At 38.2% G+C, this 19,493-nt stretch overlaps 8 protein-coding genes across 8 annotated transcripts; 2 read left to right on the top strand and 6 right to left on the bottom strand. All coding sequences in view use genetic code 12, as the record gives it.

Annotated features, from left to right (window-relative positions):
• Positions 1–720: 720 nt before the first annotated feature.
• On the top strand, positions 721–2,445 carry ASN1 (asparagine synthase (glutamine-hydrolyzing) 2; the record flags this gene model as incomplete). The annotated part of the gene is made up of 1 exon (XM_049323122.1): positions 721–2,445. One exon carries the CDS (start codon positions 721–723, stop codon positions 2,443–2,445), a length of 1,725 nt encoding a protein of 574 aa, XP_049180999.1.
• Positions 2,446–2,522: 77 nt separating this feature from the next.
• KGF56_001945 (M1 family metallopeptidase) lies at positions 2,523–5,165 on the bottom strand (the record flags this gene model as incomplete). Its single annotated transcript, XM_049323121.1, has 1 exon — positions 2,523–5,165. The coding sequence occupies one exon, from the start codon at positions 5,163–5,165 to the stop codon at positions 2,523–2,525; it is 2,643 nt and encodes an 880-aa protein (XP_049180998.1).
• Positions 5,166–6,889: 1,724 nt separating this feature from the next.
• On the top strand, positions 6,890–8,500 carry KGF56_001944 (uncharacterized protein; the record flags this gene model as incomplete). The annotated part of the gene is made up of 1 exon (XM_049323120.1): positions 6,890–8,500. The coding sequence occupies one exon, from the start codon at positions 6,890–6,892 to the stop codon at positions 8,498–8,500; it is 1,611 nt and encodes a 536-aa protein (XP_049180997.1).
• A 187-nt stretch (positions 8,501–8,687) lies between these two features.
• Positions 8,688–9,293, bottom strand: KGF56_001943 (uncharacterized protein; the record flags this gene model as incomplete). Its single annotated transcript, XM_049323118.1, has 1 exon — positions 8,688–9,293. One exon carries the CDS (start codon positions 9,291–9,293, stop codon positions 8,688–8,690), a length of 606 nt encoding a protein of 201 aa, XP_049180996.1.
• A 467-nt stretch (positions 9,294–9,760) lies between these two features.
• On the bottom strand, positions 9,761–10,885 carry KGF56_001942 (uncharacterized protein; the record flags this gene model as incomplete). Its single annotated transcript, XM_049323117.1, has 1 exon — positions 9,761–10,885. The coding sequence occupies one exon, from the start codon at positions 10,883–10,885 to the stop codon at positions 9,761–9,763; it is 1,125 nt and encodes a 374-aa protein (XP_049180995.1).
• A 389-nt stretch (positions 10,886–11,274) lies between these two features.
• On the bottom strand, positions 11,275–12,684 carry KGF56_001941 (uncharacterized protein; the record flags this gene model as incomplete). Its single annotated transcript, XM_049323116.1, has 1 exon — positions 11,275–12,684. One exon carries the CDS (start codon positions 12,682–12,684, stop codon positions 11,275–11,277), a length of 1,410 nt encoding a protein of 469 aa, XP_049180994.1.
• A 273-nt stretch (positions 12,685–12,957) lies between these two features.
• On the bottom strand, positions 12,958–15,486 carry CDC47 (DNA replication licensing factor MCM7; the record flags this gene model as incomplete). The annotated part of the gene is made up of 1 exon (XM_049323115.1): positions 12,958–15,486. The coding sequence occupies one exon, from the start codon at positions 15,484–15,486 to the stop codon at positions 12,958–12,960; it is 2,529 nt and encodes an 842-aa protein (XP_049180993.1).
• A 518-nt stretch (positions 15,487–16,004) lies between these two features.
• On the bottom strand, positions 16,005–18,380 carry STB3 (Stb3p; the record flags this gene model as incomplete). The annotated part of the gene is made up of 1 exon (XM_049323114.1): positions 16,005–18,380. The coding sequence occupies one exon, from the start codon at positions 18,378–18,380 to the stop codon at positions 16,005–16,007; it is 2,376 nt and encodes a 791-aa protein (XP_049180992.1).
• Positions 18,381–19,493: the final 1,113 nt, after the last annotated feature.

Below are 19,493 nucleotides of genomic sequence, written 5' to 3'. Positions count from 1 at the left end.
GGAGCAGCTCTACAATTGGGGTCACCAACTAGCTAAACTCTTTAATCTATCTACTCTGTAACACAGCTCTACAATTGGGGTCAGTGTCACAAAAAATTTGACAAAGGCAAAAGCATAATTAAAACACGAAACTGGATAGCTCAACAGGCTCTACTGGTGTTACTCTACAGGCTCTACAGGCTCTACTCTACAGACTACCCATTTGCTTTACTCTCTCTACTAGCTTCTACTCTATTGGTGTTACTCTACTGGTGTTATTCTACTAGCTTCTACTCTATTGGTGTTACTCTACTAGCTTCTACTCTATTGGTGTTACTCTATTGGTGTTACTCAACTCTTAAACAAAGGAAAAACAACTTTGAAATAAACAGACAATATTCAAAACAGTTAATTAAAGATAAAAAATCAGACAATGAGTAAGAAAGAAAACTCGCCATTTTTGATATATCAAAGATTACTCTCACTTTGTTATCAAATCTTATGAGTTCCAAATTGACCTTCCCTCCCCCCGCCTCCCATTCCTTTTTTCTTTCTCTCTATTTACCTATGACTGATTCTGCTTTCTCGAGATGAGTCAATAGCGGGATTTTTGTCTTCGGGGCGCTATTGTTTTTTTTTTTTTTCGCGCGCTACAAAGCTTTCAAGATCTCCTCATCAAAAATTTTTCACTTCTGAAACATTCTTTACTCTTTAATCATCATTAAGATTGAGCAAGAAAACATGTGTGGTATATTTGCAGCATTCAGAGTAAAGGATGTGGAATCCTTCAAACCCAAGGCTTTACAATACTCCAAGTTAATTAGACACAGGGGTCCCGACTGGTCAGGTAACATTATTTGTTCTAATGATACGATATTTTGTCATGAGAGATTAGCTATTGTTGGTTTGGATGCAGGTGCACAACCAATAGTTTCACCCGATGGCAGATTTACTTTGGCTGTTAATGGAGAGATATACAACCATATACAGTTGAGACAACACTTTCAAGACTATAAATTCAACAGTTTAAGTGACTGTGAGCCGATTATTCCACTTTTTGTAGAGTATGACATTGATGCACCTAAACATTTAGACGGTATGTTTGCTTGGGTGTTGCATGATAAGGAATCGGATAGGATTGTAGCCGCAAGAGACCCTATTGGTATTACAACTTTGTACATGGGTAAATCTTCCAAATCTCCAGAAACCAGATATTTTGCTTCGGAATTGAAATGTCTTGTTGAAGAATGCGACACTATTGAAGCTTTCCCACCAGGACACATTTATGATTCAAACACTGATAAAATAGTAAGATACTTTCAACCTTCATGGTGGGATGACAGTAGGATTCCCGAAACCCCAGTTGACTACACCGAGATTAGAGAAACTTTGGAATTAGCAGTGAGGAAAAGATTGATGGCCGAAGTTCCTTATGGTGTTTTATTATCCGGTGGATTGGATTCGAGTTTAATTGCTTCAATTGCGGCTAGAGAAACCAAAAGAGCAAATGAAAATGCAGCAAAATCACACCAACAAGGTATTGATGCTAACAAAGAATTATCGGGTGTTGATGCTTCAGGTTCGTTACATTCGTCAGGTGGGTTTAACCAACTACACTCTTTTGCCATTGGGTTGCCCGGCGCTCCAGATTTGATTGCTGCAGAAAAAGTAGCTCATTACATTGGAACTATTCATCATTCACACACATTTACTTTAGAAGAAGGTATAGATGCATTAGATGACGTGATATATCATTTGGAAACATATGATGTTACCACAATAAGAGCATCAACGCCAATGTATTTGTTGTCCCGTAAAATTAAAGCACAAGGAGTCAAGATGGTTTTGTCTGGTGAAGGATCAGATGAGATCTTTGGTGGGTACTTGTATTTTGCAAATGCTCCAAATTCGGCAGCATTTCACGAAGAATGTGTGAAGAGAGTTAAAAACTTACACTATGCTGATTGTTTAAGGGCCAACAAATCAACAATGGCATGGGGTTTAGAAGCAAGAGTTCCCTTTTTAGATAAACAGTTTTTGGAAGTTTGTATGAACATTGACCCTAAGGAAAAACTCATAACTCCAGATCACATTGAAAAATATATCTTGAGAAAAGCATTTGATACTAAAGATCATCCATACTTACCTGACGAAATCCTTTGGAGACAAAAGGAGCAATTCTCAGATGGTGTGGGGTACTCATGGATTGATTGTCTTAAGGACACTGCCGAAAGGTTGGTTTCTGATGAGGAAATGGCTAATCCTAAACCAGAGTGGGGAGATGATATACCACAAACCAAGGAGGCTTACTGGTATAGATGTAAGTTTGATAAGTTGTTTAACAATTCAAAAGCTGCTGCGTCAACTGTAAAGAGATGGATTCCCAAAGCTGAATGGGGATGTCATGCCGATCCTTCTGGTAGATACGCTACAACACATGATCATAAAGTAGACAGCAAACAATAGGGACTCTTTTTTTTTTTTGTTCTATAGATAGAGGTATATATATATATATGTATGTATTTACATTTGTATATTCAATTTTAATAATCTTGTAAGTAGTTGACAACTTCTTCACGATCACGAGCAAACCAGTTGGCATTAATTTTGATGTTATCTAAGGCTTGATATAATGATCTCTCAAATCCATGAACGTTTCTGGAAGCAAAAAATTTCTTGATTTTGTTATAATCCACTTCACTTTGATAATTCCTTAAAGTCAACTTAACGAATCGGTCTAAAACAACCATATTGGTAGACATGATCTTATAAAAACTTTCATAATTGTCCAAGAAAAAATCTAAAAACAAATCCTTTGTCGCATGGTTTATGCTCAATGGTTTGGCTACAAAATGCACATCCATGACTGGTATGATATTAGTATCAATCAAAGAAGGTAACAATTGCTCAATAATAGCCATATTGTTCACCGATCCCAATGCAGTTAGTGCAATTTCCCTTGAATCCAACGAGGTTGGGTGAGTCACTTGCTTTAAAATAGTTTCGTACTGTTCCTTAGTAAAATGAGGCGATGCTGCAATTGTAGTATATACAAATAATCGTAACGCAGGATGAATTTCGCCACCTTGATTACTAAACAATCCTAGAGCAAATTGATAAACCGGCTCAATATGTAATTTTCCAGCTCTTGTTAGTAGTTCACTTCTATATTTAGTTTCCAAGAAATCGGAACTATCCAATTTAGCAAACTCTTTGATATCCTCAACAATCTTTACTGATCGTTCTTCATATACTGAGGAGAGTAAGTTTTGTATTTTCGAAACTAGTTCCTTCGTGGTGAATGCAGTAGAAAAGTCTCCTAATCTTTTACCCAATTCTAGCCAAACCACATAATCGTTACCCAACTTGGGTAAAATATCCTTTACTAGTTTCAAAAATGACGTTGTAGTATTATTTCCAGCGCAAGCAATTGCCGCAGAATCAGCAATCAACCCAACTTTGTCCCTAGCTGACAATTTATCAAAATGAGCCAGTACATGTTCTGTTAAGAAAGATTCACCATAGTTGACCCTATAAACTCCTGCTGTATCCTTATTAATCTTGAAAAACCCATCCTTTTTTAATAGAAAATCACCAATAATGAGTTTCTCACTGTCAAGTGCATCGGTAGTTTTTTCGTGAATTGTGGCGCAATCAGTTGCCACGTTCAAAGGAATCCACCATTTGGTTTCATTTTCTTCAGGCTGAACGTCGCCACCATTCAAAAATCTTGATTGAGATAAAACCAAGCTATTCTCGTGGCTACTAACATTGACAATAGGGAATCCGACTTTTTTGATCCAAGAGTTCATCCATTGATTAATTGGCTTTTGAGAAACCTCACTTATAGCACTCCATAAATCATGACTCGTTGCATTTGAGTATTTGTTCCTCTCCAAATACAATGAAACTCCCTCTAAAAACACTTTAGTACCCAAATATTTTGAGATCATCAATATAGTTGAAGCACCTTTTAAATAGCTGATTGCATCAAACACTTGATCAATATCTAGTGCATCAACAACTGGGACCTCAATTGGATGAGACTTCCTCAACCCATCCAAATCCAAAGCTTGCTCCAAAGATTCAGAAACAAACCCGCTAAAAATATCCCATTCGGGATACAAGTGATCAACAGCAACAAAACCAACCCAAGTGGCAAAGCCTTCATTCAACCACAACTCATCCCACCACTTCATAGTGACAAGATTACCGAACCATTGGTGTGCTAATTCGTGTGCTACAACATATGCCACTTTTTGTTTATAGGAAGGATCAGATTTTGTTTCTGAAAACAACAATGCTGTAGATCTATAAGTTATTAGCCCCCAATTCTCCATAGCATTGTGAGAGAATGAGTGCACGGCAATTAAATCCAATTTCGGTAAAGGATATGCAATCTCAAATATTTTTGAGAAATAATCAACAATCTTTGGCGTTATCTCAGAGGCCAACTTTGCTTCTTCTAGGTATCCTTTAGTAGTGTAAATCCTCACGGGAAGTGGCTTACCATTGTAATTTTCCTTGGTGAATGATTCAATATACTCGAATTCTCCACATGCCCATGCAAGAAGATATGTCGACATGATGGGTGTTTGCTCAAATGAAACCTTCTGCAAATCTTTGGATACTTCGACTTTGGATTTCACTGGCATGTTTCCCAAGATGGTCCATCTGGAATCTGCGGAAATGTCAACATTAAAAGTGGTTTTTAAACACGGTTCATCCAAACATGGGAAAGCTCTTCTAGCATCAGTTGCCTCAAATTGAGTGCTCAACATATGCTTTTCCTTGCCGTCTTCATTAAAAGCTGATTTATAGAATCCAGCCATATTACTCTGGATTATAGCCTCATAATCAATGGTCACATTTACCTTGCCACCATTTGAAACATTTTCGGCAAATTTTACAACAAAATACTCCTTTTGCTTGTTCTCTTCGATTGAATCTACCAGCACAATTTTACCATCGTTTTCGACCTTGATGTTTTCCTTAACAACGGTGATATCTCTATAGTTGAGATACAATTCATTAGTTTTTTCAACGACATTTAAATGAATGACAACTGTACCTTTAAAGACATCCCTGCTCAAATCGATGTCGTAGATTGACAAATCGTAATTATACGGTTTCAATTTGGTTGGCAATGCTTCATAATAAGGCCCATCCTTTGATATATTGCTCATCTTGGTGAAAAACACATCAATATTATGGGTGAATAATGAATCTAGAAAAAGAGCTCCTCCTCATTGAGGGAGGGGCTTTGATTTTTTTTCTTCCGGTAAAATTTGATCAAGATTCGAGGGTAAAATCACGTGACATTGATAGACTATCGAGTAGAGCGAGATAGTCTATAGATGGAGAGTAGATAAAGACTAGACTATCGAGCAGAGCGAGATTGCATATGATGAGGTTGACAAACTTGATATTCGTGACCTTTTTTCTATACTATCGAGCAGAGCGAGATAGTGCTGCACATTGACCAACTTGTTTAAAATATAATGTTATATCGTGTAAGGGGGGAAGGGAAGGGGAATTGAGGTATGATTGATAGAGAAAATGTTTAGAATATTTTATATGAGACGATACGGTTGTGGGAATTGCTCGTGCCTGAATATGCATGAAAATATAATCTTACATAGACAAACACTATCAACAAAAGCGAGATAAGCTACTGAGTGCTGCTCCACTATCGAGCAAAGTGAGATAGTGTATCACCCAGTGTCGTGTAAAACACAATGTAGCTTTTTCTCAGTGGCCACAATGTTTAAATCCCTCATTGTTTGATTGATGAAAGATTGCACGAATAAGCCCTGTTGATGAAATCACCACTCACTGACACTATCGAGCAGAGCGAGATAGTGGAGCAGCACTGACTGACACTATCTAGCAGAGTGAGATAGTGGAGCAGCACAGACTGACACTATCTCGCTTTGCTCGATTGTGGAGCAGCACTGTAGAGTATAGTAGAAAGTGTGTCAAATAGAGTATATACTATTGACTGACAATTTACTCTCTAGTCTATAACTCCTCTACTCTTGGTAATCGGCACTCTATTGATTCACTCTACACTATTGATTATAATCCGCACTGCTAATTTCAGATTGTACTCTATTTGATATAGGGGGTTTAGCAACTGACAATGCTCTCTACTCTACTCTACTCTCTACTCTCTACTCTACTCTCTACTCTCTACTCTCTACTCTCTACTCTCTACTCTCTAGTGTCGCTACACTCTACACTCTACATATTGCTCCACTAGTTCGCTTCGCTCTCTTGTGTCGCTACACTCTACATATTGCTCCACTAGTTCGCTTCGCTCTCTAGTGTCGCTACACTCTACATACTGCTCCACTAGTTCGCTTCGCTCTCTAGTGTCGCTACACTCTACATATTGCTCCACTAGTTCGCTTCGCTCTCTAGTGTCGCTACACTCTACATATTGCTCCACTAGTTCGCTTCGCTCTCTAGTGTCGCTACACTCTACATATTGCTCCACTAGTTCGCTTCGCTCTCTAGTGCCGCTACACTCTACATATTGCTCCACTAGTTCGCTTCGCTCTCTAGTGCCGCTACACTCTACATATTGCTCCACTAGTTCGCTTCGCTCTCTAGTGCCGCTACACTCTACATATTGCTCCACTAGTTCGCTTCGCTCTCTAGTGTCGCTCTCTAGTGTCGCTTGTCGCAGTGGCACAAAAGCAACTTACTTATTCCAATCTCTCGTAACCGTAAAATCCACATACCTAACTATGCATATTTAAAACAATAGGGAGTAAAAACTGTCAATTTGAAAATAAGGAGATTTTATAATGACAAGTTCAACTTTGTATTCCTTCTCTTCTTTTTTCTCTCTTCACCAATCCTCAATAAATAACATATTCTTACAAGAGTTGGTGGACAATTGTTGATGATGATGATGATGACGACGACGACGACTTGTAAGCTATACATTTTACTACTTGCAATATTCTCGCTTGTCACTGCATACCCCGATGCTCCAACAATTTTAACCGTAAAACAAGGTGTCTTTTGTAGTCCCGTAGAAAGATCTTGGTCACATCCAGAAAAGTCATACATCAAGCTTGTTCCAGATGCTGTTGCTTCTCAAAAGCAAATAAAAGGTTTGATCTTTCATTACTACGATATCGTCAACTTCACCTCGGTTCCAATCTTGGAAGTATTTGCCCAATTGTACCCCAAGGAGAAAAAAAACTTGTATGGTCAAATGTTGAAAGAGGATGGCAGTTTCAACTTGGACCCTGCAGAAGGTTACAACGTTGATAAGCTGAAGATTTGGAGCGGTTCCATTGATAAAGAGGTCAAATTCGAGATTCCAAGTACGGGGATCTATTGTGTTTACATTGCACCACCTGCCGATACCGACGAGGATGAGGATCAAGCTCAAGCTCAATTCAAAATACCCGTGGTATTCAAAAACAGTTATGGTAATTTGTCATACACATATTACTTGATTTATTCCTTGTTGAAGTTTTCTATTCCTGCTGGACTTGTGATTTTCGCAGGTTTATTCAACTATGTATTAAGATTCAAAATTGGCAAAGATTTCCAAAACATGGACTCCTTATCAGTGATATCCAAGGCTGTGATCTTTTTGGTCTTGTGTCCACTTATTGCAGTTTCCATACTCCAGTGGTTTGTTTTCTTCTTGGTCAACAACTTCTTGGAAACATGTCAAAAAAGTTTCATAATCAATTTCTTGAGCTTTGTTGCTCAGTTTGCACTGATGTCATTTCATGTTTTCGTCGCCTATATGACCCTACTTTTCTCAATGGGATTTGGAGTCATTTATTATTACAATGGTAACTCACGTAATTACAGGTTATTCCCACAACAATCGTTTAGGAAAATATCTGGCTTCTTGTTCCTTAACATTGTTTTATTGTTTGTTTTGCTTGTGATGAATAGTTTTATTGGCTCCAAGAATACTAATTACTTGATTGGTATTGGAGATAGTACAGTAAATAATAAGAATTCATTTGTTGGATTTATTACATTACTCGCGGGATTGTTTTCATTGGTTTGGGTCATCTTACCAATGGTGTTTTATTTCAAAACGAAAAAGACAATTGCTACATTTCCACCTGCACCCGATGCAGAGTCTACAGACAAAGTGGTTTCGGCTTTTAGAAAGTCATTCTTGGTGATTTATGTGTTACCTATTCTTACCGCTATACTAGCAGGTGCAATAGTAGGTGTGTTGAGTGCTCAATACATGCTTAACATGCCTCAATTTCCACCAAATACCGAAAGAGCTCTAGTTTACGCTTCGGCGCAAGCTATGTGGATTATAGAAAATTCCCTTAAATCTGTCATGCTACCATTATTTACTACAAGTTTGTTTTATTCTTTTGGATTTATCATTATCCTTTTCTTTATTTGGATCAAGGATAACAATGGTTTAATTGTTGATCGCAATGCTAACGATCCAATCGAATATGCCAATGTCCCAAATTTTGAAATTTCAGATGGTGAGGATGAAGAGAATATCAGGGTTTAAAAAAAAAGAAAAAAAGAAAAAAAGTTTACAGGTCCCTTCTCATTATTACATTTTAAACAAAGTACAAACTCTACAAATTTAGAAAGTTAATCATTTACGTTTTCAGTTTTAGTGACTTACTCGCTTTTTCTTCCTTTCCCTTTATTGTTTCCTTCCCTCCTTCATTCCTTCCCTCCTTCATTCTTCTTTAATGACGATTACCGCGATTTTTTTTAAATCCACCATGGTTATTCCTTGCATTAAATCTTCTACTTTTAAACTTTCCCCTATTATGTGTGCCCAATGATTTATCAACCAAACCAATTTCTCTGGCCAATGCAGTACCTAGTTCAACGCCGAATTTTTCGACTCTTTGTAAATCCTTCCTAGCTTGTTCAGCGGCTTTTTCATCGCCAAACTTTTCGGCTCTTGATACTTTCTTATTTAATAACTCAATGGCCAATTGCTTTCTTTCCTCAGCAGTTAACACCTTTGGTGGCTCTGTTACCTCCTTGGCCAAGTCATTAGATGGTTGGATTACAGTTAGCGCGGATTCAGTGGTAACAGGAACCGGTTTTGCTGTACTAGCGTTGTTATTATCGCCTTTAGTTTCTTCAACTTCAACTGCAACTGCAACTGTTGCCTCTATTGGCGCATCTGCTGCCTTTGCAGGGGAGCCCGCTTGTTCTGTATTAGCATTATCCGAATCAATTAACCTGGAAACCAAGTCGGCTTTTTTCCCCTCAACGCTTAATCCTCTACTTTTTAATATATCTTTCAATTGCGCAACCGTCTGTGAAGAGTAGTCCGACATTATGTTACAAGCTATCTACTCAGTTGTTAATAACGCTGGTTTTTTATGAATCTATTTTTCACTTTTCCTGGATTTTTTTTTTGAATTGTTGTGGTTCGCACGAGTTACAGTTTGGCGATATTTTTCAACAACGGAGCAAGAGCTAGAGAGAGGCAAGAGCTAGAGAGAGGCCAGAGAAAGAGAGAGGCCAGAGAAAGAGGCGAGAAGAGACTTCTCCAAGAGCTTCTCTAAGGACTTTTTTAAGGACTTCTCTAAGGACTTCTTCAGGAGCTTCTCTAAGGACTTTTCTAAGGACTACTCCAATTCTCTAAGGACTTCTCTAAGGACTTCTCTAAGGACTTTTCTAAGGACTTTTCTAAGGACTTTTCTAAGGACTTCTCCAGGAGCTTTTCTACAAGAGCTTTCTTCAAGAGCTTTCTCCAAGAGCTTTCTTCAAGAGCTTTCTCCAAGAGCTTTCTTCAAGAGCTCTAACTAAAGTAATCTCTAGCTTTATTTATCATGAAATCCCTGGCCTTGACAAACCAAATCACGAAATTGGGCAAGGACCATCCAAACAAAACACCAACTCCACCGCTTTTGCCAATAGGTACAATCATAGTCATCTTTGTAGGCGCTCTATAAGCCTGTAGCTCGATATGTCCCTGCTCAAGAATTTCATTAGCTATAACTTTGGTAAAGACTGGTTTTTGGTTATACGTTAAATCAACAATCGAATGTATTCCAAGGGCCAAAACATCACCTAAACAAATGACATTATGATGATTTATCAATCTAAAATATTCATCAGTAACAACCCACTGGTTTTCGTCCAATTCTGATTTTGGCATGAATTCAGTATTGGGAGTTAGTTTTTGAGCTTCTATAACCAAATCAAACTTTTCAGATTTTTGAGTACCATCTTCAAAAATAATCTCCTTTCCGTCATTGGTACTTACTCTTTGATTATTCACAACTTCAACTCCCAATTGTTTCAACTTGTTTGTTGCTGTATCAGAAAGATGTTTTGGTAAAGAGTTTGATAAGGGTCCAGAAGATCCAGTATACAATACTATTCTCTTCTTTTCACCCTTGTAGGCATTACCAATTTCACCAGCAGTTTCAACACCGGTACTCCCGCCTCCAATTATAGCTATACTCTCAGCCTGCTTAATCTTCTCTCTTGTTTTGTCTATCTTATTAATAATATAGTCATAATCGTGCAAATTATCAAGCTTCCACAAGGACGAAGACGAACGTGAACCAGATGCAACGATCAAATAATCATAATCCAAGACCTGTCCCAGTGATATAGTCAACTGTTTCCCATCCAAGTCCAAGCTTTCAACTCTCGATTTAACATGTCTCACTTGACGATTTCGACTACTACTTTGCCTTGACAATTTTTCAATAGTGTCCTTTAGTGGTACTAGTGTTTTATCGCTATAATCGTTGTCTACCAATAGTCTAGGTGCAGCAACGTTGAAGAAGGCCTTCTCGTTGGGCGAGATGATTGTTATTTTCAAGTTTGGTGTACCAGCAAGAAACAACGTTTTCAATGCTAGTATCGCCGCATATGATCCACCAATAATAATTACTTCCTTCGAGTTGGACATTTGTACCTTTGGATTTGGTGCGAAAATGATGGAGAGAGAGAGAGAGAGAGAAAGAGAAAGAAAGAGACGGTAGAAGGTGACTGTATCGGTGACTTTGTAATAGCCGCTATTATTGCTTTGTATTATACATCATCACAAAGGCATGGTCACGTGTGTAAACCATCTGGTGGTGGTGTTAAAGTTGCTCGTGTATGAGCTCCAATCCATTGATTGAGCTATAAGAATTACAAAGGAAGTTTTAGGTTTTCCCAAAAGCAAGAAAAAAGCCACTTTTATCACTGAAAAAGCATATCAATTGCATAGAAATGATAAATAACTCGTGAAAGAAGTAATAAAAAACGATAATAAACTGCTCGAAAGCAGTTACTCTCATGAAGAAAATGTTTTGTTTAAATACCCATTCTTTTGATAACGTAGTCCTGAGCCAATACCCCTACTCCTAATTTCAACCCCTGTTTTATCCAGTCTTTCACCCATTCTTTGGGATCTACATTATCATCGTTATCTGTTGCACCCTCGCGTTTTAAAGTTTCTCCATCTATCCACTGTGCCCACCTTAAGGGGAATGGCTGAGTTCTTGTCACAATGGAAATATTGTTGGTAATATCATAAAGTATAAGGGTGAATGAAAAAGAATCTGAATTATTGCATTCAATAACCGTTTGTGAGTCGGCGAAATTATCGGCTTTATCTGATTTGCTCACTGATATAGGCTGAATTGAGATGAATATGTTTGATTTCAAAATGGTCTGCTCTGAAGCAACATCACTATCCTTTCCATCGTCATCTTTTTCTTTTTCTGCATTTCTCTTCTTTTCTTCTTGTGATTTGGCGACTTTCTTATACTCCTTGATAGCGTTTTCCAAATTCGCCATTGCCAATTTCTCGCCATCAATCAATTTGCCATAAAACATATTCAATTTCACCGCCCTTGCCGTCTCATCACCCGTTTCGTCCTCGTGATGATTAAAATTGTGAACGCTAACATTAATTCTTCCTTCAACTTGATCCATTGTACTATTGAAATTTGTCAACACAATACGTTCCAAATAATTGATATTGTACAAGTCGGAAACAATCAAAATGTTTAATACTTCATCAGCGTCATTATCTATTAATCCCAGTTTGATCAGATTAGAGATATTTAGAAACAAGTTATTCAATTTAGTGCCCAAAATCTCTTCAGAGTCCAAGTGCTTGGATTTCACATTGATTTGATTCGTGGTTTGCGATGCTAATTGATACGTTTGTTCGCTTAATTTTTCGGCATTGGATGTAATTGTGCCCCATAAATTGGTTACTTTTTGTCCACCTTCTCGATTCCACCAGCTTGATAGGGATGCAATGGGGTTCACAGACTCAGACTCAGACTCAGAACCAGAATCCTGTGCCTGTGCCTGTGCCTGTTCATTCTCATTCTCCTTATCTCTTCTTTCGTGCCTTTTTTCCTGAATGTCATCTTCTTTCTCATTCATGGTTCTATCATCATTAGTATCAGAAGACGAATTTCCGGTAGTGAGGTCAGTTGTCTCATCATAATCGTCGCCACAGCCATCTTTCTTACCACCACCACCACCTGCAGCTTCTTTTGTCTCCTCCTCCTCCTCCTTTGCCTTCTTGGGGACTAATTTCTTTTTCGGTTTTTGTTGTTCATGCTGTGCTACTTGATCAAGAAAATCAAACAATTCATCCTCCTTATTCCCCGTTGAAGTGGATTGCGTCTTGATATTATCCGTACCTTCAAATTTAGACTCTGGAAGCAGGTTTAAAAAGTCTAGAACGTCTTCGGAATTTGACATTGTCCATAAATACTGTTTGGCTAATTAACATTCCCTTCTACTCTTTATCTTGTCAACTGTTTGTTATATCGCTGAACAAAATGTAGAAAGTCACGTGATATATATCACGTGACGTATTATAGTTTCTTCATCTATTCCCCCCCTCCTCCTCCTCCTCCTCCTCCTCCTTCTTCTTCTTCTTCTTCTTCTTCTTCTTCTTCTTCTTCTTCTTCTTCTTCTTCTTTTTCTACTTCCTTCTATTACTATTACAATATATCCTTTATACACCTAAATTCATTCCATATCCTCGTCTTCGATATCTTCATCCTCTTCGGTATTAGTGAACATCAAAGTTTCACCATTATCTATGATTTGCCATAATCCAACCCCATCATATTCAAACATACAGTCATCTAATTGCTGTATAGTGAACCCCTTGGCAATAACCCTTTGCTTTATATCAGGCATGTTCAAATATCTCTTTAATTTTCCATTTGTAGGATTTACCGCTAAAGACTTGATAATTTGGAAAATCTTTGAAGTTGTTGATTCATCATCTCTAATTTGATTCATCGCTTCTTCATCGGAATAAAGTGAACTTTTACTAACCTCAATCAATCTCAATGCTTCGTCGACATCTTCCATAGTAACTACGTTTTCAAATTTCAATCTCGCTGATGCTTGAGATAATCTCAATATACCTAATAAAGTCCTTGGCGTAATATGACTGAATTTCTTAATCAGATCTTCGTTTCTTTTAGACTCTTTCCTCATGTTGATGTATGATTGAACGACATAGTCTCCTACATCCTTAGGAACAACGGGTCTGTAAGTCCTTGCCTTTGAAATATATGCTCGAATTGTTTTCGAATCTATTGGGTGAAATTCTTCTTCTACTCCATTGGCGCTCTCAATCGAGACGTCGGGTTGTTTGTTATGCATGTGCACATAAGTAACATGCAGTGCCAACATCTCATCGTTTTCTCGATTTGGCTGGTCCAATATAAGAAACATGATATCAAATCTCGAAAGTAAAGCAGCTGGTAAATTGATGTTTTCATGAGGCGATAGTCTAGTATTGTACCTTCCATAAAGAGGATTAGCTGCAGCCAATATTGAAGTTCTTGCATTTAATGTAGTCGTAATACCTGCTTTTGATATAGATATGGTTTGCTGTTCCATAACTTCATGAATCGCAGTACGATCACTTTCTTCCATTTTATCAAACTCATCAATACAACAAATACCATTATCAGCAAGGACTAAAGCACCTCCTTCCAAGATCATCTCATCCGTAATTGGGTCTCTCATCACTGCAGCGGTCAAACCAACACCTGAAGAGCCCCGACCTGTAGTATATACAGACCTTGGTGCAATTTTATTAATAGCTTTTAGTAATTGTGACTTAGCAACACCGGGATCTCCCATAAGACATACATTTATGTCACCCCTGATTTTCAAACCATCACCAATCTCCTTGGAAACACCGCCGCATAATAACAATAACAAAATCTTTTTAACATCTAAATGGCCATAAATTTCCGGTGCAATAGATTTTGCCAATTTCTCGTAAACATTACCACCACCACCACTGTGTCCTCCATTTGGATCATACCTCAATTGCATAATCCTCGATTCTGTTTCATCATTCAACTCCATCAATTCATACTGTTTCTTATGTTGCTTAACATATTGTGCCTCTAAATAGGTCTCAGTCAACAAACCTGCCTTTAACGCCCTGAATCCTGTATATGGCCGGGGCATAAAAATCCCCGATACATCAACAGTATCACCTGGATTCATTGATCGGACCAAATCACCATTTACATGGACGGATAATTGTCGAGGAATGTGACCCACGGGCACTTGATTCGACATTTCCTGGATCTTCACCTCTTGAAAACTAGAAAATTTTGAAGCACGTGTCGACATGAATAATTGGCCCTTGTTATTATCTGAAATACACGATGGTGAATTACACGTCGTTAATGGGGTGAACACTCTCAGGTTGACCTCTTGGAAAATTTCATAACCGCATTTGTCACATGTATAAGCAATGACCAAAACACTAGGCTTCACATCACTTACTCTAGTAACTATCCCTCTGACTGTTATGTAATTTCCAACATGTTTTCCCTTAACTTGTCTTACCGACAATGTTTTTTCAGGATAATTTCCCGCGCTGCCGCCATTATCCAATGGTTTAAAATACAAACAGTATCTTCTGGTCAATTTTGCTGGAAAGGTATTCATATCAGTTGGGTCAGCGATTTGGTCCCTCTCGCCAAACTCATCCAATGGTTGAGTAAACCCATCTCTCAAAGAACTAAACTCTTCGTTTGCATCTTGTTCCAATCTTTGATTTCTCAATTTACGCTGGGATAATATAACGTCCAACACGTCATCTTGATAGCTTATATTCTGGGTAGGTTGAGGCATCAATTTGTCAATCACATCACTAAATATTTCAATGAATCGAAAAGTGTTGATCATTATTGTGTGGAATAAATTCTGCAGCTCTTGTAACAAAGAAGGCAGCTGGGCATCGTAATTAAGCAAGAACCGACGTAAATCCTCGAGCTCTATATATATGGTAGACTCCTTTCTATTCGCTACACGTTGAAGAACATTCATATACTTCCCCTCATGTGTTTGCTCCAACTCATTCTCTGCCTCAATCTCACTTCCAGCGGCCATGGAAGACAAATTGGAATCCTTGAAATTTTGTATAAAGTCAGAAATAATCTTTTTGCACTCATTATAGTTGACTCTCAACTGAATTGGCGGTAAAACCGCAGAAGTGGTGGTCAACGTGCTGGACATATTTAACCTAGTCTATAACAATATTGAATAGGCAACAAATCCTCAACTTCCAAACCCTCTTTGTATAAAGTATAAAGTACCAATTGGTTCAAATAGCTAACGAAAAGACTTTGGTAATACAAAAGAAAAAGAATCTGAGAGTGGAAAAAAAAAAAAAAAAAATTGTAGCGAGACGCGTATCATTTCAATTTATACCTAATGAGGAAATGTAATTGGTAATTGGTAATTGTAATTAGAAAAGGCTACAAGAGACACGTGTTTTCCAACACTATCAACACTATCGACACTATCGAGCGGAGCGAGATAGTGGAGCACACTAGCTGCCACCGCTCTTTCGACTAGACGAGCAAAGCGAGGCTACTCTCTGGTCTACTATCTAATCTAGTCTCTAGTCTACTTTCTTCTCTCTTTCAAACTAGACACGCTTTGCTCGTCTAGTCTCTGGTCTAGTCTCTTCTCTCTTTCAAACTAGACACGCTTTGCTCGTCTAGTCTCTGGTCTAGTCTCTGGTCTAGTCATCAAACAGACATCAAATTGACCAATGCAAAAGCAGCAGACTTCTCTTCTTCTTCTTCTTTTCCCTTCTCTGTGGCATCGTTAGTTACGCCTACGGTTGCACCAGCGCCTGCACCAGCACGCGTAGTAATATCAATACCATTGCCTTGTAATCGTTTACCCTCTATTACACTCTCTTTCTTCAAGACACCTACAATTCCTCCTCCTCCTCCTCCTTCTCCTTGTTGCTTTTCAATATCTTTTACCTCTTTCAGTATATCCCTATACTTGCTCACTCTGTTTCCCACTGCATTGTTAAATATAGTCTTCAGTCTTAAAAACTCCGGACCAATAGATTCCCAATCTTCTTCATCAGTATCACTAGAAACACTATTACTATTACCGCCACTACCAATGCCACTATGAATAGCTTGTTGTTTACTACTATTATTCAAAGTAGATCTCACATGAGATTCGTTGAATGACGATTTTCTTCGATTTCTATTCATTTTGGCAATCTCCTCATTGTGAATATAGTAATTCCCTACCGCATTGATGGTAGGTCCTTGAGTATACGATCCAATCGGTGAACTGCTACTCAACGCAGAGGCCGCGCTACCCGCTGTAGTAGTGGCTGTAGTGATACCACCAGCATTATTGTTGTGATGACTATATGTAATTGGTGGTGGCAGTTTGATCAGTACGTTTGAGTTTCTTCCCGATGATGCAATATAATTGTTCAAATTCTCAATCGAATTTAAGCGAGATCTAGTAAGCTGTTGAGCCTGCAGCAGCAGTGGGAGGTGGATGTTACTATTATTATTATTCTTGTTGTTGTTGTTGCCGTTATTATGGTGGTGGTATCCATTGGTATAGTACTGTCTCATAGTAGATGGCTTTGTCACTGAATTAGGTACTGACGATGAAGATGATTTTCTTCTTCTTGACTTCAGTTCAAATGAGGATACCGACAGCAGAATCGGAGGGGAGTTGAGTTTTGATGGCACTCTATTGGCAAATTTAATAGGTGGTGATGTTCTTCTAACTCTGGTGGTACTTGGTTGACTTTGAATAGTTTCATCAAATGTAAACATTTCTTCATCCTCCTCATCCTCCTCCCCTTCCCCATTGTCATCATCATCATCATCATCGTCGTCGTCGTCGTCGTCTTCAGCTGAAAAACTTAATCTTTCATCTTCATCCATTTGTTCACTTAACCTGCTTGATGCTTCTTCGTCTCTTTCATCTTCTGCATCCTCATCTGAATCAGAAGCAATAGCATTATCTATACTTTCATTAGGTAATTTCAAATTGTGTAAATTTTTTACTTGATTAGTTATCAGTTCTCTCCTAAATCTATCCAATTCACTTCTCTTTGTAGTCGCTATTGCTTGTTGCTGCTGCTGTTGTTGTTGCTGCAGCAGCTCTTCTTCTTCCTTCTTCTTTTTCTTTTTCAGCCATCCTAATTTCAAATTAGTTTGATTCCTAAGGTCATTAATGTTGATCATCTTTTTCAGACCAACTCCAATTCCATTATCAAATGCTCCACTAGACTTGGAGCGACGTGCATTTCCAGCTCCAGTTTCGGCGCCGCCTGCATTTGCATTTACATTTACATTTGCACCTGTTCCAGTTTCCAGTGTTGTTGCAGTTAGGATGTTCCCGTTACCACCACCATCTCCTCCTCCTCCTCCTCCATCACCACTACCACCACCATTTCCACCTCCTTCGCTTCCCTCGGTTACAATATAATCCGAATCAACATGTCTCACTGCCCATTGTCCCCATCCAATTTTCTCGAAAACAACATTATTAACGGGATCAGTTTGTTCCATCGCAGCCATAATTAATCTTCTTTGTTTACTTAAACTCAACATTTCAAACAAAGGGACTTCCAAGGATAATTGACCAGTTATATGACGTATTGGTAAAGGACCTTTTCTGATTAATAAATTAGCCAATCTTGTTGGTGTAATTTGTGCTGCAACTTGAATCCCCTCTGGTGATGAAGTCGACAAGAGTGCTTTCTTCGCTGCGGCTGCTACAGCTTGAGATATAGTATTGGAAGATACAGAATCTAGTTGTTGAGGGTCTTGTAAAGGAGAATACCTATGGTTACTATGTTGTTGTGGAGGTGGAGGGGGAGATGATGCTTGTTGCTGTGGCGGTGGCGGTGGCGGTGGTACTTGCTGTTGTTGTGGTGGTGGTGGTGGTGGCTGCAGTTGTTGAGATTGCATGTAGTTATATATAGGACTACTTGATAGGTTATTGATTGTTGTATTACCATTGGTGGTTGTGGTTGTGGTTGTGGTATTACTAGTGGGTTTACTACCACTGGTAGTGTTCCCAGTATGATGATTCATTATGCTTGACAAGGATATTGGAGAGTTCGAAGTCATAATCACTTGGTCAAGCTTGGTTTCCCTCTCTCACGTTCTCTTTTAATTCCTTTTTTCCTTTGTTTCAAAGTGAAAAAAAAATGCCAATGTCAAAAACCAAATAGTGTGGAAAAAAAGGAAAACAGGTGTTGAAAACAGGAAAAGGGTAGCTTAATAGGGAAACTGAAACCAGGTCTTGGGTGCTTAATAGAAAAACTGAAACGAGGTCTTGGGTGCTTAATAGGGAAACTGGTGTTAAAGAAATATTGAGAAACAGGTATTGAGTTATTTAGCTCAATAGTGCTGATTTTTCTGATATAAATTTGGGGTGGAAATTTATTTTAATTTGTGTCTTGTGTCTTGTGTCTGGTGTCTGGTGTTTGATGTCTGGTGTCTGTCGGTTGGTATGCAAAAAATTATTGTCAAAAAGACTTGAAAAATCGATTTATATGCAGGTACCCAGTATTTACTCACTCAAAAGTTTTTTATTTTTTTTTTTTTTTTTTCACAACTTGCAACAGGCGACTTGAAAAATTCCTCGTTTGGTTTTATGGGGAGAAGGGGGTGGGGGGAGGAGGAAAAAAAAAAAAACACTGCACGCACTGGGTGAAAAATTTGAAATTTTCTTATACACACAAAACAACTGGTCAAATTGGTATGGGGAAACAAACTGCTCAAATTGGTATAAGATATGAGGTATGGGGACGGATATAACACCGAATAAGGATTCTTATCTAGTTTCTCTAGTTTGCCTTGAATTTTTTTTCCACTAAACTTTCTTTCCCGCTGGTTTTGTTGAATTGGGGGGCTTTGGTTAGTATACCTATATGATGCGTTTTGTTTTGACTCTGGTTTTTTTTTTTTTTTTTGGTGACTCAAAAAAATAAACTGAAAGTAATAAGTAAAATAAAAAATTAAGATTTAAACTCAAACTGGTAAACTGAAAAACTGAAAAATTGAAAAACACTAAATAACTGAAAGAACACTAAAAAGAAAAAAAAATGTAAATTTAAAGGTTCAATAAGTTAAATCGGTGAATTTTGATTATTGGTGAATTTTAGTTATTGGTTCGTTTTTTTTTTTTTGCAAAGTTTTAGTGCGTTGGCGGGGAGGGGGCGTGTGGCGTGGGGGGGG

This window comes from Candida oxycetoniae, assembly GCF_023343755.2.
Source record: "Candida oxycetoniae strain CBS 10844 chromosome Unknown scaffold79, whole genome shotgun sequence".
NCBI classification, from domain to species: Eukaryota; Fungi; Ascomycota; class Pichiomycetes; order Serinales; family Debaryomycetaceae; genus Lodderomyces; species Lodderomyces oxycetoniae.
This window is presented reverse-complemented; position numbering and strand designations above follow the sequence as displayed.